This window comes from Eublepharis macularius, chromosome 19 (assembly GCF_028583425.1).
Source record: "Eublepharis macularius isolate TG4126 chromosome 19, MPM_Emac_v1.0, whole genome shotgun sequence".
In the NCBI taxonomy this organism is placed as follows: Eukaryota; Metazoa; Chordata; class Lepidosauria; order Squamata; family Eublepharidae; genus Eublepharis; species Eublepharis macularius.
In genome coordinates, this window is record NC_072808.1 from 3,326,825 (window position 1) to 3,350,459 (window position 23,635).

The following is a 23,635-nucleotide window of genomic DNA, read 5'->3' on the forward strand; positions in this document are numbered from 1 at the left end:
ACCACTTTCTTTACCCTGGCAGGGGTGGCTGAGGGGTGGGTGGGCAGTGAGTCAGCAGCCCCATTCTGGACTTATGCCCGGGTCCCAGAATCCATAACACACACACACCCTGACAATAGGCGATAATTATGAACCTGTAACATATTCTCCACAAACACTTCCAACAATCACTAAGCAACCTAGATTACAACCACCACCATAACCAGTAAATGAATCAGACCCGAGACCCGAACTACTAAGAAACATTTTTTTCACATGGTATCTGGGACTACAAAGGCTAGATGGCAAGAAAGAAGCTGTAGGGAGCAAGGCTGCATATCCCAAACAATGCTGAAACAAGCATACGCTATTACACATAACAAATTAAACAACAGAGAAATTACCCAGTAGGAACACACTACAGCATCAGACTGTACTCTGTAGTATAGTCTACAGTTCCTGTCCCTTTACCAATACATCTCTTTGAACCATTTCCTTATAGTTTAGGCCTCCTACTTGTGTTAAAAAAAAACAACCATCTGAGTAATTCAGTTTTGCATAGATTGCAAAAGGCCAGGAGAATGGGAGCTTATCCGGACCTCTTCAGCCAGGCCATTCCATAAGGTGGGGGCCACCACGACACAGGACGCTCATGTATGGGAAGTTGTTGTTGGGTTTGCCCATTTGCAGGGTGGCACCTGCAGAAGGTCCTGCTTTAATGACCAAGGGCCAAGCTACACATGACGAATGACACTTGAACGGCAAGTGGATTGAGTGGAGGGCAAGTGAACAGGGAGAAATACACTTGCCGTTCAAGTGTCATTCGTCACGTGTAGCTTGGCCCCAAATCTGCCATGGCAGAGCACAGGGAGGGAGGCTGTCCTGCAGGTATGGGGGACAAAGGCCACGAAGGGCTTTGTATGTGACAGCCAAAACCTTGAATTGAGCCCGGTAACTGATGGGCAGCTAACGGAGTGGTTGCAAAATGGGAGTAATATGCATGCTCCATCTAGCTCCTGATAATCTTGGCCTGCAGCGTTGCAGAACAAAACTGTTTGTTTTTCACATGAAGTGCAATGGAATGTACTTCAGCTAAAGTCTGAAACGTGAAGGAGTGGGGGAAACAACAGTAACTGGAAACACATCCCAGGGGAGGGATAGCAAGCAGATCCAACCAGAAGGAGCCATGAGGAGGAGAAAAACTACAGAAAGAATCAGGGCCAAATGAAAACAACACAGGGCTGAGGAAGAATGAGCATGGAGGAAAGCAAGGAGAGAAAAGGGGTGCAAAACAAGCTAAGGCCCCAGAGCCCCAAGGGCAGAGACGGAGCAAAAGAATTCTCGGTGTACGCTATATGCCCCAACTTTTTCTAGGGTAAGAGGAAAAGTTGAGGGTGCCTTGGCTAAGGTCCCCTCAAGTTCTGGAGCCAAAGATGTAACTAGCTCCACAGAAAAACATCACTTCTGAATTGCCTTTGGGTGATATATAACTTGTACTGGTGGTGGTGATAAGTATGACAACTCAACACGGACTGTACAGTCTGTCTATGTAGCACATTTTTATCCTGCCCTTCCTTAAAGGTGTGTATAGAGGCACACATAGCTTTCCCTTTTCCATGCTATCCTCACCAAAACCCTGTGAGGTACGTGATCCCAAGAGAGTATGACTGAGCCAATCTTACCCAGAGAGTTTTTGGTCACACTTGAAGCCAAGTCTTCTAACCACTGCACCACAATGTAATGATAAACATGCACGTCTGGCCCAGCCCTAGATGTCATACAGCTGAGGACTTGCTACATTTTTGTCTTCTGACTGAGAACTATATACCATCTGTTTCTAGAACAGTTAATGTACAAAAGTCATCGGCGCACACAATTCAGTCCTGCTAACATTTTTTTTCCTACTTGTCTGAAAACAAAAATAAGCAGCTGATTCTGAATGCGGCTGCCACACACCCAGTATTGCTCACCTTTGGCGTGCTTAATGATCTCCGACAATGCCAAAAATAACCTTACAGACATCACAGGAAATGCCTCATCAACAAATGCTTTAACACCATGTGGCAGGGCAGAAGAAACTTTGGCATTCCCCAAGTTATTTGGTCCAATGGTTGGTTACTAGAGATGGGCACAAACCGCGAAAAAAATGAACCGTGCAGTTCGTCACATTTCACGAACCCTGAACTTTCAAGAACTTGCCCCAGTTCACGAATCAGTTCATTTTGGTTCGTGAAAATGTGACTTCCGGGCCAGCAAACCATCACTTCTGGGCCAGCAGAAGGTCTGCAGGAAGTCCATCCCCTGTTGCCTAGGAAACTGATTGATCGGCACCAGGCTGTCTGCAGTGACAAATCAAAAAACGAACCAAATGAACTAGCCTAAAGTTCATGGTGGTTCATCAGAAATGGATTCTGACAAACCGCTGGTTCGCAAACCACGAACCGGCCCGGTTCGTGTTGAATTTTGGTTCATATTTCGGTTCGTGCCCATCTCTATTAGTTACACATCAGACTGTGGCTCAGATAACCATGGCCACTCAAGTGTTGTCACCCTTTTCTTTCCTTGTTCTTATTCCTACATAACTAAATATACACAAATTTAACAAGAGAAACTTTTTGTGACATTGTGATAAGAGGTTGACTTCATTCATATGAGGCTGCTGTCAAAGTAAGAGAGCAAGAGATAACAGTGGTAATACTAGACCACTCCCTAGCAGGCAATTCTTTTTCACCCATAGAAATGCTGACCCTTAGGGCCAAGCTACAAGTGACGAATGCCACTTGAATGGCAAGTGGATCGCGTGGAGCGCAAGCGAAGGGCAAGTGAACAGGGAGAAATACACTTGCCATTCAAGTGTCATTCGTCACTTGTAGCTTGGCCCTCAGAGAGCAGCCCTTAAGTATCCCAGCAAAACATCAGCTACAGCATTCAAGAGACAGAAATTGCTCTTGTAACACTTTTTTCCCTCTCCCTTGTTGGTCCAATGAATAATTGCATTTCTTCCATGTGACATACACTTTAACGTGCCAAGATCTACAATAGTATTGGAAGGATAGCACCGTTGATTTTTTAAGCCTTCTTGATTATCAATTTGGTGCTGTGCTGAGAGATTCTGACATTGGTTTAAACTATATATACTGAAAAAAAACTGAGAAATCTTTCTTATTTTGCAGAATTTATTTTATTACTCTGCTTCTGAATATCATAGGACTACCTCTATAGCTTCTGAGACTTCAGCAGGCATTGCTCACATTGGCTTGCACTGTGTGATCGGCCTTAAGTCTCAGTGAGGAAGGCAGATGATAAATAAGTACATAAACGAATAAATAAATATAAATTAAAAATATTATTTGCCTCCATTTAAAATAAAATCTGAAATGCTCAAGCAACAATTTTTCAACACTTGCAAGGAATCAACACCCACAGAGTATTTTCAGTGTCCATTATCCTATCAATTTTTTAAAAAAGAGTTGACCTACATAGAACAGGTCCTAAAGGAGGGCGGCTTGCGAAAACTGCCTCCAGTAGTGAAAAGTGAACACTTTGGCAGCTTTTCCAAGATTGCTTCAAAAGGGGGTCACCCACCTCCTTCAGAGTTTAGGTCACCCAGAAATCAGCACCCTGTACTTTCAGTTGCCTTTGTTACAACAGCACACAGTCAAATCTGATTGGCTATGTGGTACATAGATGCTGTGTGCTTCCATAATTCTCTAAAATTGTTCTGAAACAAAGAAAACTCTTCAACACCAACCCATTGCGCTAAAGCAACAGCGTAATTAATGGGCAGCAAATACGGCGAACATCTGCAGTTTTGGAAAAATTATGTCCCATTGATCTCAATGGCAGTTTATACTTCAGAGAAAAGAAGCACAGGATTGGGGCGTACATTTTGTGCAGATGTGTGGCTGCCCCAACAGTATGAGACATCAGCATGCCTACAAAAACTTCTGTTGGCTCGTTTCTGAGATAATACTTACTACGAAGCCCAGTACCAGCCTGGATTTGACTGAATGTATCCTTTGACTGGTTCACTGCAAGAAAGAGAGGGAGAGAGAAGGTACATGAGGACAATTAAAAACGGGGATGGGTCTGCCAGTGGCTGTACCAGGTCCATAGCGAAGCCATTTTCAAACAGGGCTGAGACTGAGGGCGAAGCTACAAGTGACAAATGACACTTGAACGGCAAGTGTATTGCTCCCTGTTCACTTGCGCTCCACTCAATCCACTAGCCGTTCAAGTGTCATTCGTCACTTGTAGCTTGGCCCTGAGTATCATAAAGCTTGCTGGTGAGGTTACCATCAGTGCAATCCTAAGAAGAATTACTCCAGTCTAAGCCCATTAAAACCAATAGACTTAGACTGGAGTAACTCTGCTTAAGATGGCACTGCATATCTCCATGTTGATTTCCCTTATGAGAAATGAACCTGTGAATATCGATTTTTTCCATTTTCTGTATCTCTGAACTTGGTTTTTTTCATTAAAACATACACATTTCTCTACATCATTTGTCTAGCAATTGCATAGTATAAATGGCACAGAAAATCAAAAATTCCATGACCAGAGTAGGGCGGGGGGAGAATCAACGCCAAGAACAATGAATCTGGCTGACCAAATGACCATGACAACATGTGGAACCAAAATTTCATGTGTAAGGAAAGAAGAAAAGACTGTTGGTGGTGAGAGATGTAATCCCTCTCTCTTCAAATTGGTATGTGAAACATACATAGACATGAAGTCAGCCCATTACTCTGTCAAGGTTAGTATTGTCTACTCTGACTAGCAGCTCGGGTCTCAGGTTCAGTCCGCTCCCCCCCGCCCCTCCCGCCACCGTATATAAAATGTCCTGGATATATGCCCATGCTTCATAACTGTAAAGTCCTTATTCCCAGACAGCAGCAAAATTATTACAGAGATATCCATAATGAAGCTGGCTTGGGTGACATTTTGTTGCTGTTGCGCCTGAGCTATCATCTAATGGCTACCAAGAAGATGCTTAGTGCTGTCATAGACTGTTTTGCAGTTTTGCCACAAAAATAATGCTAGCATCCTTGTGCCCCTGTAATCCTGCTTCCACAGCGGTGTCAACTTTGCAGTGGCTGAGGGCCAAGCTACAAGTGACGAATGACACTTGAACAGCAAGTGTATTTCTCCCTGTTCACTTGCCCTCCACTCAATCCACTTGCCGTTCAAGTGTCATTCGTCATGTGTAGCTTGGCCCTCAGATTATTAATGTCTTGAGAGTCAGGCTGCATCTCAGTCACCTCTGTGAGAGCATGCTTAGAGGGCCATACTAGGCCAGTGCTGAGGGGTTCAGGGCTCATTTCGAGGGGGAACATGCAGGAACGCAGTTCTGACAGTTTCCCAAAGAGGTCACATATCAGGTGGCCCCAACCACCTGACTCTCGGCCATTTTGGGCCCATTTCGTCCTGGATTGGGGCCGAAACGGCCCGGATTGGGCCTCTGACGGGTGGTGGATCATGCTCCTGTACAGCAGGGGCCATTTTCAGCCCCTTTTGCCATTTTGGGTCCAATTTCAGCCCTGAATGGCCAGGATTGGGTCCAAAGCAGCCAGGATAGGTGATGTCAGGGGGTGTGGCATATGCAAATCAGTTATGCTAATGACACATTTCCGGTGAGGTCAAGGGGTGTGGCATATGCTAATGTGTTTTGCTAATGAGTTCTGCCAGCTCTTTTTCTACTAAATAACCCCTGGAGATATGCATAATGAAGCTGGCTTGTGTGACATTTCATTGCTGTTGTGCCCAAGCTACCGTCTAATGGCTACCAAGAAGATGCTCAGCGCTGTCACAGACTGTTTTGCAGTTTTGCCATAAAAATAATGGTAGCATCCTCATGCCCCTGTAATCCTACTTCCACAGTTGTGTCAGCTTTGCAGTAGCTCAGGGCCAAGCTACACATGACAAATGACACTTGAACGGCAAGTGGATTGAGTGGAAGGCAAGCAAACAGGGAGAAATACACTTGCTGTTCAAGTGTCATTTGTCATGTGTAGCTTGGCCCTCAGATTATTAATGTCTTGAGAGTCAGGCTGCATCTCCGTCACCTCTGTGAGAGCATCCATAGAGGGCCATAGTAGGCCAGTGCTGAGGGGTTATTTTTTGCTTTCGTATGAGATGGCTGCTGGATCATAGTCCAGTACCAACACCGAAAAAGGGCTTTTCCTCCTTGATCTCCCTGCTGGGAAAGAACAAGCCATACGATTCCAGAAGGCACCATCTGTGTAGTGCTTAGTAGACCAGGAGGGCACACTTAATAAAAATGATAGCAATCATCATTTCTGCCTGCTTGTGGAGAAAAAGCCGGCAAACACCAGGCATCAGCCACCCAAGGAGGAAAGAGCATCACATGGCCTTAAAAACAAGCAAAACGCACATCACCAGCAGCGCAAAGCCATTGATTTCTTCACCTGATTCTACTACAGCTGTTGGCTCTGGAGAGAGCTGATTAAATGGCCTGAAAGATCTCAAGTGATGCCAATTTATTATTGATGCTCAATGCAACTCGATCCTGCTGGCCTCTGCTTCACACAGCCAGCCAACTCCTGGAAATTACAATACGAACAAAAGTGTGCACAATCTCATGCTCTGTTCTGTAAGAAAGACAGCCAGGGCCAAACTAGAATGACATAACATACAAACAAAAATAACCCCTCAATACTGGCCTAGTATGGCCCTCTAAGGACACTTTTACAGAGATAACGATTCCTTACTGCAAATATTTAAGGCAGCAGGTAACTCAGGGCCAAGCTACACATGACGAATGACACTTGAACAGCAAGTGGATTGAGTGGAGGGCAAGTGAACAGGGAGAAATACACTTGCTGTTCAAGTGTCATTCGTCATGTGTAGCTTGGCCCTCAGGAGGCAGACATTTTTCATTCTGAATAGAGTGGCCTCCAAATTTTACCTTTGGTCAAAACTTCAAGGCAAATATGGATGTTCTATCTTAGGGCCAAGCTACAAGTAACGAATGACGCTTGAACAGCAAGTGGATCGAGTGGAGAGCAAGTGGAGGGCAAGTGAACAGGGAGGAATACACTTGCCGTTCAAGTGTCATTTGTCACTTGTAGTTTGGCCCTAAGTCAAGATATCCAAGGAATTCTGTGAGGAAGCATTTTTAAAGGTTTTTGGATGACTTCAGTCTTTTCCAGGCATGCTTTGCCATCGTTTTATTCAACACTACGGGCAACATGCTCAGGGGAGGAAAAAAAGAAGACTTTTCTTTAGGTTGATGGCATGCTCAGAGAGCAAAACAGACTTTTCCAGATAGTTCACAATAAGCTAAACATGATGCAACTTTTAAATATGCATTTTAAAAGCAAGGATAGGGGTAAAGGCTCTGGGAACAGCAACGGCATTTGGAAGGAACGTTTAACCAAGTTTGAAAATAGAAAGAACAAAGCATGCAGTTAGTTCAGAACCTACCAGAAGGTGAAGAGAGCCACAACGCCAACTGTGATGAATAGCTGGAGCATAAGAATGCTGTAAACCTGAAAACAAAAACGAAGCAGGTTGCCCATTAGCATGGCCGATGCTCCAGATAATGTGATCTTCCTTATGGGGTGCAACTCTTGACTGGTCCCACACAGCAAACATTGCATCCATCCCTACTTGCAACATGCTTGGGGTTTTACAGTGCAATCCCAAGCAGTGTTACTCCAGTCTAAGCTTGTTGAAATCACTGAAATTGAAATTGCACAGTTTTTCATTTTAGTGAACAAATGGCTTTTATTCTGATGTGGTGAACAGTGTGAGGATGGAGTCCCACATTCACTACCTGAATGGACAACCAGCTGTAGAGCTTTGTTTTTGTTGGAAGAGGGATGTGAGCTTAGTCCTGCCTGGCTTCCTCCTCTTCTTTTCCTCCTTGGGGGATATGAGTTCCTTCTTCCACTCTGTAGGAGCCTCAGGGCCAAGCTACAAGTGACAAATGACACTTGAATGGCAAGTGTATTTCTCCCTGTTCACTTGCCCTCCACTCAGGGCCAAGCTACAAGTGACAAATGACACTTGAACAGCAAGTGGATTGAATGGAATGCAAGTGAACAGGGAGAAATCCAGGGCCAAGCTACACATGACGAAAGACACTTGCCTGGCAAGTGGATTGAGTGGAGGGCAAGTGAACAGGGAGAAATACACTTCCGTTCAAGTGTCATTCGTCACTTGTAGCTTCGCCCTCAATCCACTTGCCAGGCAAGTGTCTTTCGTCATGTGTAGCTTGGCCCTCAGGTTGGGAGGGGAGGAGTTTTTAAAGCTCTTGATTAGAGGTGGGCATGAACCAGGAAAATGGTGGTCCGTTGTGGTTCGTGGTTCATCGCAATTCACGAACCATGAACTGCCATGAACTTGCCTGGTTTGCAAACTGGTTCATTTGGTTCATGAGTATGTCACTTCCGGGGCTGCAGAAGGTCTGCAGAAAGCCCACCCACCTCCATTGCCTAGGTAACAGATTGATCAGTGCCAGGCTGTCTCCAGTGATGAACTGAAAAACAAACCAAACGAACCCGTCTAAAAAAAATCGTTGCAGTTTGTTGTGGTTCATCAGAAATGAGCTCCAGTTCATGAACCAAAACCCAGCCCAGTTCGTGATGAAATTTGGTTCGTATTTCGGTTCGTGCCCATCTCTATTCTTCATTCCTCTTGCTCCCATTGTGTGGCTCTTACAATTCTCCTAGCTCTCTAGTCTCAGGATCAGGAAGAAGAGCAGCCCCAACGTCCACTTGTAATCTTGCTACAGATCTCAGAGTGACAGCTGGATAGATGACCTTGCATCAAGATTGTGTTCATGTTCACCAATTTTCTTTTATCACCTTTGGACATGGACTTGTGCTCAGCCGTAGCAGGATACAAACAAAACTGGTTTCCCGCCACAACCAAGGAAGTTCTAGTATGTGTGTGTGGCGAGGGAGAAGAGTCCAGGTTCACCAACCTCTCAAAGAATCCTTGCAAATAAAAACCCTCCCTCTGCATATGACATTTGATCTGCCAGAATATGCAGATGTCACTTCCCCACCTTCTCCATCAGAAGTAGGCGATGCTGTAGCATGCCTGGCACACCTGTTAAATTCAGCAAGGGCAGCCAGGGCTCTGTTTTCAAAACATTACCTTCCTGATGAACACCCTGCGGACGTTCTTGTCATCCCAGCTGAAAGTTGTAAGCATCTCAGTGTCTCCTGGGTATCCTCCACTTCCATAGTTAGGGCTTGTACCTGAAAATGATGGAAAACCAGATATGTCACTTTTTTCCAGTGGCTTCCACAGAGTCATGGAGTATTTCTCCACACACCCAAATAAGGCTATGCGTACTGTTTATCACATGTGGTCAGGAAGATACCCATATACTAGTCGTATGTGATTGTGAATATGGCTCACTTTCTAATTTGAGTCCAAAAATACACTCTTGAGGGCCAAGCTACAAGTGACGCCTGACACAGGTCGGACACTTGTCAGCTTCCCTCAAGTTTTGATGGGAAAATGTAGGCGTCCTGGTCTTGCAGCTTGGCTCTTCAACGGCTGCCCAACGGACTTTTCAACTGTCACTTGTCCAACATTCCGCCAAGCTGCCTACATTTCCCATCAAAACTTGAGGGAAGCTGACAAGTGTCCAACCTGTGTCATTTGTCACTTGTAGTTTGGCCCTGAGATAGGCTGAGCTTAAGGAACACATCTTATTTCCACTACCTCAAACTCCTGAAGTCAGAGAGCTACTGGCTTAGGTTCTATACACAGGAAAAACCCACCAAATGGCAGTGAAGGATATTTAATTATGTGGTGAGATACCTCTACAAGCATAGATGGAATACTGAGATCCAAATAGTGTGAAAGTTTATTAAGCAGAACAATATAATTATGCAGGCAGAGAACTGGCAGACACAAGCTGTCAAAATAATATCTAGCATTTCAGCACTAAGAAACGGACTTAAAGAGCCAGAGATTCCAGGCATCCAAACTCTGCAGTTTACTCAAGAGGGGACACAAGAGACCAAATACACAGAGTGAGGGCCAAGCTACACATGACGAATGACACTTGAACGGCAAGTGGATTGAGTAGAGGGCAAGTGAACAGGGAGAAATACACTTGCCATTCAAGTGTCATTCGTCATGTGTAGCTTGGCCCTGAGAAAGAATGCAGAAAAGGCTATAACTAATGATCTGTGAAGGTACATGTGTCTAGACAGCAAATAATCCCAAAAGGAGAAGTAACAGGGCCATATAACATGGTCCGGTGATCACAACGCAAGAACCATCCTGGGTACGTAAAAACTCCGTTTAAGGAAAACTACTGAATTCAAAATCAAAAGATTCAATTTTTGACTTTGAAATAAGGAAGGAGGAAGGTTGGGAAATCAAGGGGAAGAAAGTTAAGAGAGAGAGAGAGCTTTCCCAATGTGGGCAGGGTGTTGTTTGAAGTCAATCTTGGCCTAAATAGGACAATGGGGTTTTAGTAGGCCATTCAAAATAGTCTAAATAGGGATTTATTGTCGAAGGCTTTCACAGGCGGAGAACGATGATTGTTGTGGATTTTCCGGGCTGTATTGCCGTGGTCTTAGCATTGTAGTTCCTGACGTTTCGCCAGCAGCTGTGACTGGCCAGTCACAGCTGCTGGCGAAATGTCAGGAACTACAATGCCAAGACCACGGCAATACATCCCGGAAAATCCACAACAACCTAAATAGGGATTGTTTGGACAGCAAATCTAAGGTGGGAAAACCTTTCCTTGGGAAATGCGAATAGAGCCTGACTTGTAGAAGGTTCAGTCCCCAGCATCTAAAAGGATTAGGTGGTAGGTGATGTAAAAGACCTGAGGCCAGTATGAGTAAACAATACTGATTTGATGGACCATCGACCTGATTCAGTATAAGGCAGCTTCAGGTATTCTTGTTTGTAACTAGGCACGTTGGCTTAATAACTGAGAGTTCTTGAACAGTAAAGTACCAAGTGAGGCAATACTTCTCATGGGTGGGGGTGGGGGGAGGGTTGGACAGCCTACTCAACTCTGATTAGCGTGATGGGATTAGGCCTGGTTCTACTCCTGCTGCTGGCTTTCTGCCCTTTCCCTTGGATATGGCTAGAAACCCTGATGTAATATGACATGCCAGAGAGGAGCTAATTCCAGCCTCAAGATGTGTGTATGTGTGTGTGTGTGTCTATATAAATTCCATGACTCTACAGCCACATTACACAGATACTCAAGTGGTATCAGGTGGGTAGCCGTGTTGGTCTGTAGTAAAAGAGCAAAATTAGCAACCAGTAGCACCTTAAAGACCTTGGAAATCTAGTTGGTTTTTAAGGGTCTCCTGGACCTTTAAAGTGCTACTGGATCTTGCTCAAATACTGAAGTGTTTGCTGCAGTATTCAACAGTTCAAGAATCTCAATGTTTCATTGATAAAAGTATATTTCTACTTTGTGTAAGCCAGAATAATTTCTTTGGACCCAGTAGTACTAACGTGTAACAGACATGCCTCACTGTTGCATGTTTACAAACTCAAGATCCATGAAAGAAGAGAGACAAAAATGTATGCCTCTTGAAAGAAGCAAAATCTTCATTGTCACGCCACCAATCTTTCCCAATACTTTCAGCAAGTCAGATGCATTTTTTTTCCTTATACACAGCACCAGCACATTCAAATTAGCACCCACACATTACAATCCTCCTTCACACAAGGCACCATTGCAAGTACTATATGCTCTTCATAACATTCCAGCTAGGGAAGAAAATTTTCTCCGCTGTAAAAGGTAGGGGACAAACTTTGATTGGCCTTTCAGGGTGAAGTGCATGGAAAATTTCCATCCATTAGTTGAGCAGTTTTAAAAGATGCCGCAGATGACAGCATCAGAGGTCACAACCTAATGTGTAATTTTTTTTAAAAAAAAAGATGTCACAGGTGAACCCAGCATAACTCTGAGAACTATATGTTCCATTTTTGGTGAAACAGACTTGACTCCCAAATTGCAAAGAATGCAGAGACTGGGAAGTACAACCAGCTTTGCAGTCATGGGATTATGTATGCATCCAAAAGAAGGGACTCCATAACTTTTCCAATTCTAAATTAAGTGTGGGATTCCCATGCCAGCACACCACAGTCATGGCACAACTATGTTACCAAGTTTATTGCTTCAGCTGCAAATTATTATGAGGTCTGAATTTCACAGTTAACTGCCACTTTTTCACTAAAATATCTGGATGCAGATCATTCCAAATCTGGGTCTCCCGATCATCTATAATCAGTGTCCCCTCTGCCTCCAACCATGTGGTTTTCAGAATTCTATCCTTCATCCTAAGGGTTATAAAAGTAGCAGGTTTCTGAGTTTTCAAAGCCTTTCTTTGCCCCTATTCTGTATCCAGTTTCAGTGCTAAGAGGCAGTACTTGTACAAATGGCAAGATAGCCATTCAGGACTTCTTCCAGAAATCCTACCAAATCCTATCACTGAGGGCCAAGCTACAAGTGATGAATGACAGTTGAACGGCAAGTGTATTTCTCCCTGTTCACTTGCCCTCCACTCAATCCACTTGCCGTTCAAGTGTCATTCGTCATGTGTAGCTTGGCCCTCAGTTTAGAGGTTCTGGAATACCTCTAAATTTCAATATAAGTTTTCTTCCTTTCTTTTGAACTTCCTCATATCTACCTGCCAGCTTCTCCATTTCATAAGACTCCACACACCTTCTGGGTATTGTCAGTCAATTTTCCTAAATGCTGTTCTAGTTGCAAAACTTTTCTCTCAAGACCTTTGAATCTGATCTCAAGATCTTTCATAGATTGTTTGCATTCTTCCAGATTTTTATCAACATACTCCACTTTTATTAGAACAGCATCAAGTCTATCCTCTTAACTTTTCATCTCGATCAGATGTTTTCTTATCCATTGCAACTCTCTTTCCAATTTAATTTGTATGATCTTCAGGTTGTTTTAATTCACTAACTAACAATACTTTGCAAAATAGGAAAAGAGTCCAGTAGCACCTTTAAGACTAACCAACTTTACTGTAGCATAAGCTTTCAAGAACCACAGCTCTCTTCATCAGATGCATGACAACTGTATAACAATATTTTGATAGAATCAAAAAAGAGAACAGATTCTGCCAACTCTTCTTCATCGCTATGACCAGAAAGGGCCGGATTGACAGGGGGGAGGGGGGGTAGTCTGCCCCTGGTGCCGCCAAAGAGAGGGAGCCAGGCGCAGTTGCCAGCCGCTGGGAGCGCGCAGGCAGCAGCAGGGGGGCTGGGAGGCCACCCACGGCATTTGCCTGCCTCGCAGGACAGGGGACGGCCGGCTTGCCGCGTGTCCCCTGTCCTGCGGGGCAGGTGAATGGCAGCGTGGGTGGCTGGGAGGCCGCCCATGTCCTGCGGGGCAGGCGAACGGCACGGGCGGCCTCCCAGCCATCCGTGCTGCCTCCGCCAACTCCACAGCACGCCGTGGTAACCAGCAAGCCACACAGGCGACACGCTCCTCCCCCCGTGATGACGTTATGGAAGTGACGTCATCACGCAGCACCAGGAGAGGAGCCAGATTTGGGTTGCCCTGGGCGCCGGCAACCCTAGATCCGCCCCATGACCAGAATTTGAGTCTTTGGTTCCTTTACTTGGGTCCATACTTGTGAAAAATCACATAATTTTCCTCTTTTCAGTTATGCCTACATATTGTCAAACAAATACTCAAGTTGTATAAAGATATATTTTAATCTTTATATTTAAAGACATATTTAAAAGTGAGTCTTCTACCATGAAGATGCAGCTAAGCATGGCTGTTGCAACAGCTAGCTGGAAGTAAAATATTTTTGCAGTAAACTCCCCACACTGCCCATTATAATGATGGGTATTCTTCTAGTAATAATAAATATGAAAGGGAATGCAGCTACCTGCATTATTACTACACACAACGTGGGATATTTACGGGCCTCAATGAAGACTTAGGGCCAAGCTACACATGACAAATGACACTTGAACGGCAAGTGGATTGAGTGGAGGGCAAGTGAACAGGGAGAAATACACTTGCCATTCAAGTGTCATTCGTCATGTGTAGCTTGGCCCTGAGATTAACCAGAGGAGTTAGCTGTGTTAGTCTGCAGTTGCAAAATAGTAAAAAGTCCAGTAGCACCTTTAAGACTAACCAACATGGGGACATGGGGGTGCCAGCATTGCACATGCCATGACATCACATCACTTCCAGGAAAAACCAGAAGTGACTCATGTCACTCTAGGAATCATGGGGAAATCTATGGTACTCTGGCAATTCCTAGAACTATGTGATGCCACCTGTGGTTTTTCCCTAGAAGGGACATCATGTTGTGCACAATGCCAGCTTTTTTTTAAAAAAAATTATGTCACAGTGGGAGCCCTGGCAACCATATGGCTACCATTATCTATGGGTTTGTTGTTAGGACCAGACTGTATCTGTGAGTTAGGATCTCAAAATCTAGACTTTCTAGCTAAGGATCCCTGAGGCAGAGCTGTAGCCAGCTGTCCTTGATCGGAGGAGATGCCACATTTCTAGGAGGGACTTTTTAAAAAAGTGGTGATTTCCACATAACCAGCTAAGAGACCTCTTAAGCTTCCCCAACCGAAGATCTGCCCTCCAACTTAAGTAGCTCTTCCAAAAGACTAAAAGACACTTAAGTTGGAGAAAGACCAATTAGGTTGGAGGAAAGCTTCAAACTTTGTTTAGTGGAGCGGTAGGAGATATACAAGTTTATACTTAGCACAGGTATGGCACAACATTTTTTCCAACTAAAAAAAACAAAGAAGTGATGTCACGATCACGATGATGTTCTAGGAATCCTCCAGATCTCTTTGGTAAAAATTGTAGAGACTGGAGGAATTCCAAGAGCATTGCACGACAAGGTGATGTCACTTCCTTTTTTCAGCTGGAAATGACACTGCAACATTGTGGGACACCATTCCCCTTGTCTCCCCCCTCCCCCTCAGTCCTCCCACCGGTTGCCAACCAGGGGCTAGCAATCTTAAATGTGAAAAAGGAAGTGGACCTATTATTGGCTACTTTTAATTGTAGATTTCATCACTTTGTGCCTATAGCAACATGATGCTTTGCATAAGTGAGTCATCATCATAGATTTAATCATCATTACACACAGAGTTTCTATTAATTCACATCACCTCAATCACAAGATTTTTCAGGGCCAAATTACCTGACAGGAAGTCAGCTCTGTGATCTTTGTGGGGAATTTTGTTGCAAGCAGTGAGAGCCAGCTACATTCCCAAGTGGGATCAGGGCTCTCACACTGGAGAAGAACTTAATTCCCCAATGGCATTTTTCCAAGGATACCCCCATTCGTTTCTCCCATGGTGCAGCAAATAAAAACTGAAGGGGGAAGTGATTTGCATCATGAAAACTGCAAAGGGAAAGGATTAAACTATACATGCACGTGCAGCATTTCGACTGTGGTTTGTCCTCAGTCATGCCTCAGGAAGAATGGGGACAAAAGATGACTATGACATTTCAGGCAGCCACATTTCACAGAGCAGTCACAGTGTCAATGGAGGAACTACCTAGAGGAGAATTGTGTTTCACCAACAACACTGAACTGCAGTATGGCAAAGGCATTTATGGATGCCAGCTCCAGGCAACCATTGCCATGGATTTCAGAATGCTGGAAGGAGAGATGGGCAGCAGTTGAATGGAAAAGGAAAGGAGTATAACAGCTATGACTGCCAGGCGCCTACCACTTGCCTCTGTCACCAGCAACGTCCCGTTGCCTTTGCTGGCTTGTCCTTGGCAGGTTCTCGTTTCTACCTTCTCTTACGTTCATTTTCTGAACGCTTGTCCTTTCAGTTAAAATAATTTTGATGATCGTTTATAGCATTTTGTCTTTGTTTAAAAATGGCCCCTGTCACCTGAAGACTCTGGCAAATATGTGGACCAAGGGGGCTACAATCATCTGAAAGGTTATATGATCCCTCACACACACACACAACCTTAGACATCTTATTGTGATGGTTACCTCATTGTGAGGGCACACAACCAGAATTTTCAGATGGCAGTCACGGGCTCCCATCTTCTGGGGCCTCTGCTTTTTCACAGAACACCCATGCCCACACACACTTTTAACCACAGTTAGGAGATTGTGAGCCCTGACTAGACATGGGCAAGAATGGGGAGGGAAACTCGAACACCCTGTTCGTCGTTCAGTGCCATCCACGAACAACAAACAATGAACATGGATGAACATGAACTGTTCCCGGACATGTTCATTGTTCGTTGTTCATGGGGGTCAGAAACACCCCCACCTCAACCACCACTTAGCCCCCCTCCCCTCAAACCCACTTCCCTGGACCTTTAAAGATCCCTTTAAACTATCAGCTGGCAGGCGGCAGGGGGGGATTCTCCCCTGCCGCCTGCCAGCTGATAGTTTAAAGGGCCCTGTCCCGGCAAAAACAGCAGTGTCTGCAGGCAGCTAGTTTGAGGGGTTACAAGAGTGACCTTCCCAATGTCCAATACCCACTAAATTTGCAGGGGACATAGTCCTCACTGTCCTCTGAAGACCCCCCCCCAAGTTTCAGAGAGATTGCACCCTGGGAAAGGCATGATCCAAGGGGCTCCCCATTGGCTGTCATTTTCTCTTCACAGTGGCAAAAATGGGACTCTTTGCTGGAAGTACTTTGAAGGGTTAAAGCCAGAAGGAAAGCCAGAAGGAGTTCAGAGTTCAGTCCCTCCCTGCCTCCGGTTGCCAAGGGGATTGATTGCAGCAGGTGCCAGACTGTCTGGCTTGCTGAAGGGCTGCCGAAGGCAATGAATGAGGCTTGCAATGACCACCTGTTCATTTAGGATGGGGCCTCACGAACAGCTTGTTCGAGAACAGCAGATTGGGCTGTTCATTGGTTTTTTCTGTTCGTAATGCTGTTCGTGCCCTTGTCTAGCCCTGACCTGGACAGCCCAAGATAATCTGATTTCATGAGCTCTCCAAAACTAGGTAGGGTCAGTCTGGGAGATCACCAAGGAAGTCCAGGGGTGCTATGCAGAGGGAGGCAATGGCAAACCACCTCTGTTCATAGCTTCCCTTAAAAACCTCATAAGAGATGGACATAAGTCAGCTTCAACTTGACAGCACTTTACATGCAAAAGAGAAACTGAGAGCACCCCACTTGACTTGCATGCTTCTGCCTTCTTCCACAGTTACCTTTACCTTTTACACCATAAGATACTCCAATAAGAGAAAGGAGGGGGGAATTCCCATGTGAGAGGAGGAGAGAAAATCACCTGAGTCAGAGCTAAACTACAAGAGATGAATTACACAAGGACACTCACATGAAGGGACTCACAATGTTAGCTGGGAAGTTGAGCTTTAAAAAACAGATTGGAAGGCTCTGTCAATTTCCCCTCTCTACAGAGCTGGGGAGATCACTGCTCAGAGGGTTTCTTAGTTTCCTCTTCTCCTCCTAGAAGGGGAGGTGAAACTGACAGAGCCTTTGGGAGGCAAAGAAGAAATTAACAAACCCTCTGAGGATGAACTTTGCTGGCTCTGTAGAGAGGGATATTGACAAACCCTTCCAATTGCTTTTAAAATTCAGCTTCCTGGCTAACATTGTGACTCCCTTCACATGACCATCCTCATGTAATTCCTCTCTTGTAGCTTAGCTCTGGTGCAATGGGCCCTTCCAAGGCTGGATGCCAGTCCTTGATGCTGACCCTAGGTATGATTTGGTTGAAAATGTAGATATGGTTGAAAATGTAAGGCAACACAGAGAATGCAAAGATTTGACACTACTGACATCCTTCGTCCATCGCTAGGGATCCGGAACTTGCCAAACAGAATAAAGTGCTTTCACACATATTCACACAACATGGTACCAACACCCCTTCCTCACTACCACCTCTATCTTAGGAACATGGACAACAGAGCTAATGTACTTTGGCACACTCTAATGTCATCAGCAGCAAGAGTCAGGACCTATTCATAATTCATTGAGACTTCCCATAGGTTTTGAAATTAATTGGAACCCATAATCAAGTGCAAAATCAAATTAGATCCAGAGGAGTTAGCTGCGTTAGTCTGAAATGGCAAAACAGTAAAGATTCCAGTAGCATCTTTAACTAACCAACTTTATTGTGGCATAACCTTTTGAGAACCACAGTTCTCTTTATCAGATGCATCTGACGAAGAGAGCTGTGGTTCTTGAAAGCTTATGCTACAATAAAAATTGGTTAGTCTTAAAGGTTCTACTGGACTCTTTACTATAAAATCAAATCAGTTTCTGTCCATTCCTAGCCTGAGTGACAGGCTCCCTGCAACTGGAGGTGAAAGATAGAGATGTTTTTCACTCACTAGGATCGACATATGCCCAGCTGGGGTGGAGAGGAACAGTCATAGGAGGAGACAATGCTCCTGCTTTCGTCCTTTCCCCTAAGGTTGCTTCTTCATAGGTAGGAGGTGCCGATGGGGCAGTCGCATTGTCCTTCTTCTCTTCATTTCCCTGTTGTCCATCTGAGTTTGTAGGCTTGTTATTCACAGAGAGCTGCAGAGCAAAAGAGAAAATATGATTTGGAAAGATCCCAATCACATTGTGCATAAAACTCTATGTGGGGTTGGGTAGGATGGAGAAGGGACAGAAAGGCCCTGCCAGCTCCAAATTTTTGGAGGCCTTCAGCTAAAGAGACCCTCTGTGGATCTTCTTTATGTTGCACAAACTATTGTATAGCAGAGCCACAACAATCAAAGGCCAGACAACTTGGCTTGTCAACCAAGACATTTTCACCTAGGCCTAGAATTGTCCTGGTTCAGGTCTGAACTAGGGTTTCCAACTCCTGGCTGGGAAATAGATTTGCCAGGCCTTCCACCATAGCAGATTGTTTCCTACTGATTCTTTCTGTTGAAATAAAGAGAAACAGCCTCTGCCTGGCACATTACTTCCAGGTAAATTCATTGAGTTTCTGGCAATTCCTAGAGCTACCCATTGACACTTCCAGGTTGTAACCAGAGTGAAGTAGTGACATCAGCAATGTTGCCAATGTCACATGCCCCACCTCCATGTCCCTACCCCTCAACTCTCTTCCCCTCAATCTAGAGCCTGGGGAGGGTGGGATGTGGGTAAAGGGCGGGACTTCAGCAAGATATAGTGTAATAGAATGGTACCCATTGTGGAGAAAGGTATGAATGAAGTAAATGAATAATAAATATAGCTGAATAGTGAGGTAGATTGCTTGGTGTGCGGGAAGGAAAGAAAGAAGCAAGGAAAGGTGATGATATGGAAGAGTGAAAGAAGAAATGGTGTGTGGAGGGGGATGGAGAGGAAAGTGAAGTGCCTCTTGTATGTCCTTGCAGGCTCCTTACTGTGCAACAGGCAGGGTTGCCACCCTCCTGGTAAGTGCTAACAAATAAGAGGCACCTGGGATGAGTCAATATGCAATAACTAGAAGGGAAACCCCACCACCACCACCACCACCACCAGGGATATTGAGAGTGACAGCACTCAAGAACAGACTTTGTAAACAACCGATCCATTAGAACAATTTTAAAATATTTTTAAAATATGGAATGCATATAGTGCATATAAAGTGATTAGTGCATAAAGAGTCAGTCATAAAATGCATACAAAATCCATTCCAAATCCATCAGTATAGGATCTGCACACTTAAAGGTATATACAATAAACAACTTCTTCTATTCAATTGTTGCCGGCTGTGAAGGTAAGTCCTGTGCTGTGATGTCTCCAAACTCTGCCCTCCCCAACCCTGCCCCAAACCAAACTTTGCCCTCCCCAGGGTCTACTCCCAAATTTCCGGGAATTTCCCGACCCGTAGTAGGCAAGTGGGCCAGCACCATGCATTTTTCCTAAAAAGAAGCTGTTGGGGGAAGACAAGGTAAGAAAGAAAAAAGTTGGGGGGGGGTAAGATAATGGTAGGTTGGCTGGTGGGTGGGAAGACATAAGCAGGAAAAGAGGAGACACTATGGGGGCTTTCAGGGAAGTGAAAGAGGAAATAGTGGGGGAGGAAAATGTGAGTCCCCCCCCCCCATATATCCTAGCAGGTCTCCCAGTTGCCCTCTCCAATTTCACAACCACAGAGAATTAAAGTAATAATAATCTCAGACAGTGATTCTGAATTACATGACACCTCCTTCCTAGGCAAACTCTGCAAAATTAAGTCCTCCACGAGAAAGGATTTACATCCAACTGACTTACAGAGCTGCAGCCCAACATTCAAGTTGGCTTAAATCCTTATTCACCAACTAGCACCTACATAAGATTAGAGATGGGCACAAACCGGAAAAAAACCAAACCATGCGGTTCATGGTTTGTCAAATTTCACGAACCACGAACTTTCACGAACCTGACTCCAGTTCGTGAACTGGTCGTTTGGTTCATGAAAACGACACATCCAGGTCAGAAAATCATCACTTCCGGTTCAGCAGAAGGCCACTTCCGGGCCAGTAGGTCACTTCCGGGTCAGCAGAAAGTCTGCAGGAAGTCCATCCCCTGTTGCCTAGGAAACTGATTGATTGACACCCGGCTGTCTGCAGTGACGAACCAAAAAATGAACCAAACAAACCAGCCTAAAGTTCGTGGCGGTTTGTCAGAAATGGGATCTGATGAACTGCTGGTTCACGAACCACAAACCACCCTGTTTTGTCACAAATTATGCAAAATTAAGTCCTCCATGAGAAAGGATTTACGTCCAGCTGACTTTCACAGCTGCAGCCCAACATTCAAGTTGGCTTAAATCCTTATTCATCAATTAGCACCTACATAAGACTAATGCAATCCAAGTTGCGTCAACCTAATCAGGGCCTATTAGCAGCCATCCAAAAAAGCTGCCCAAGGTTAGCTATCTGGATTATAACTCAGTGCATGGTAGCTAAACACGCTGATTCAATCAGCAGTACTTTTTTAAAAAATGAATGAATGAATCAGAGGTGCCCAGGGTTATCCTAGATTTGCATCGGTGTAGTGCCACTTGGATCGAGATGATCTCATTCAAGCACCTAGAAGTGGGGAGGGAGTGCAGAGAGATGATGGATTTTTGCAAAATTGCTTTCTAGCTGACAGCTGCTATTTTGAGCACTCAATTCAGTCCTAATACATGTCGTTTGTCAGGCACATGGCTGCCAAAACAGATGCTGTAACATCGTCATCGTCCTCCAGCCATGCTTGGTTCTTCCAGCAAATCCTGAATTGCATAACCTCTCTCCTACCCAGGCAAGACCCCCAATCATGGAGCTGACAACACGCAGAAGCTGTTGCCATCAGAACCACACCACCCATCAATTTGTTATGAGCAAGCAACCTTACTGCCCTAAACTCTGCAGAGGATCAAACAGCGCAACACAGGCATGCTGAAAACAATAAAATATGCTTTGGATTCTGTGTTCCTATGGCAACTAAGGATACGGGAAACCAACGTGAGTGGAATGAAATTGCATCTTCTGTTATTTTAACTCCCTGTATGAATCAAGGTACTCGGAAAATCCAAGATCGCGGTAGAACCTTTGATGTCTGGAGGGCAGCCACAAATCTTACTTGGAATGAAAATGGGATAAAACAGGACGCATGACATCAGAGTGGACTCTGGGGATATATAATAAACCTTCCCCCCATCTCTCCTTGTAATAAGGATCTGACATGAAGAGACGGATGGGCATTTTTTTTAAGGTCATCTTCAACACTACAGTTTTATTTACCCCTATCAATCTGCCATGCCTCTACAAACTACCTGGACTGCTAAGCAGTGCGCCAGGGATTTGTCCCAACCTACCTTTCCCTGGGTCATCTTTTCCTGTTGAACAAAGCTCCTCTGTTCCAGATAATGGCACTTCTCAGGAGGGCAGAGAGAGAAAAAGGAGAGTGATTCCCCTCCCTTGCTTGTCTCTCAGAAGCTTTTTTTTTTAAAAAAAAAAAACTCCTTGCCCTAGTGTTGGTTCAGCCTCTGCAGCCTCCACAGATGCTCTTACATACTAGCAGCATCTAGATCTCATCTCTGGGTCTGATGGAGGTGGGACTGAACCATTTCCAAGCGGTTGGACAGGGGGATGCTGAGGAAAGCAGATGCACAGGGAAGAAAGGGGAGGGGAGGGAGAGGGAGAGCTTTTTTTTTTTTTTTAACGTAGGCTGTTTCAGAGTGTGATGCGGAGTCACACGGTGAGGGGAAAAGCCTGCAAATGCCAGACTGCAGCTGCATGCTGAGCTCCAGAATTGCAGAGGGAACCATTGGGGAGGGCTGAGGGAGAAAAGGTGATGCAGAGGGGAGGCGGGGAGTGCTTTTCTTGAAGGCGTTACTTTGCTGCATTACTCACAGCTCCTCGGGGAATTATTAGCAGGGACCTGGGGACTCATTTCCAACACACACAGAGCCACGGTTGCACACCAGCCAGGAAACAGCTGATTGCCACTACTAGACCCACTTTTCTATATAACCAAGACATATTTTTCATCTTAACAGTGGATCCTTATTTTGCAAGTTTTATTGCCATCCTCTTGTTTTAAGCATGTGCAGCATTTATTTAAATGCAAGACCAGTTTTTTCACAGGCATGCCACCCACTCCCCAAAAGAAGGCGCCATCCTACATTCACATACAAGTTAAAGTTAGATCCAACAATAATTGTGTGCGTGTGCCATTCTTAAGGAGTTCGTCTTTACATTCAGGGTCATCTTCCTTTTGTGTAAATACAATACAAGCTGCAGGAAAGACTAGTGGTTCGTGACTTTTTTACACTGCTACTAGGTTAGGTTTGAAATTTAGAATGGCTCTGACAGCCCTGTAAATGTCTTTATGACTGATCCCACACACACACACACCTTAAGATAGCATCATGCACTCTTTTATTGTGCATCACTATCAATGTAACTCTTTACACAAACCAGAACATATTTTTTTCCTTCTTGGTTGCTTCCTCCCCACAGACACTTAAAGTTTTCCCTGCATGAACTTGTATTGATACGGGGGCTCTCCTGACCTCCTCAGGCAGACTGTTCCACAAGGTAGGGGCCACCACAGAGAAAGTCCATGTACGGGCTGCAGTTGATTTTGCTCATGTCCAGGCCAAGAGACCCTATTCAGATTAGCAAAGCTGCCATGGAGAGACATAGGGAGGGAGGCGGTCCCATAGGTATGTCGGGCCAAGGCTGTGAAGAGCTTTGTATGTAATAACCAATACATTGAATTGAGCATGGTAACTGATAGGTAGCCAATGGAGTGACTGCAGAATGGGAGTGATCTTCATGCTCCTGCTTGCTCCTGCTAACAGTCGAGGTGCAGCATTTTGCACCAATTGGAGTCTCCTCTTTAACTTAGATGGGAGAACCCGTCAGGGTCAGATGGCTGGGGAAAACAATGGCAAACCACCCTGTAACAAAAAGTCTGCCAAGAAAATGTCATGATTAGAGATGGGCACGAACCAGAAAAAAACCAAACTATGCGGTTCATGGTTCATCAAATTTCACGAACCATGAACCATAAACTTTCACGAACATGCCCCTGGTTCGTGAGCTGGTTTGTTTGGTTCGTGGAAACGGCACATCTGGGTCAGAAATACCATCACTTCCGGGTCAGCAGAAGGTCAGTTCCCGGACAGAAGAAGGTCACTTCCAGGTCAGCAGAAGGTCTGCAGGAAGTCCATCCCCTGTTGCCTAGGAAACTGATTGATTGGCGCCAGGCTGTCTGCAGTCATGAACCAAAAACCAAA

At 44.9% G+C, this 23,635-nt stretch overlaps 1 protein-coding gene across 1 annotated transcript in view; it reads right to left on the reverse strand.

Moving 5' to 3' along the window:
* The window catches only part of FAIM2 (Fas apoptotic inhibitory molecule 2), a 40,774-nt gene extending 19,053 nt beyond the window's left edge, over window positions 1-21,721 (reverse strand). The window contains exons 1-5 of the mRNA XM_055003744.1: window positions 21,707-21,721; window positions 18,282-18,471; window positions 9,106-9,209; window positions 7,426-7,490; window positions 3,957-4,010 (exon numbers count right to left, since the gene is read on the reverse strand). Coding sequence (XP_054859719.1) covers window positions 3,957-4,010; window positions 7,426-7,490; window positions 9,106-9,209; window positions 18,282-18,471; window positions 21,707-21,721 — 428 coding nt within the window. The remainder of the gene's footprint in view (window positions 1-3,956; window positions 4,011-7,425; window positions 7,491-9,105; window positions 9,210-18,281; window positions 18,472-21,706) is intronic.
* Between the last annotated feature and the right edge of the window lie 1,914 nt (window positions 21,722-23,635).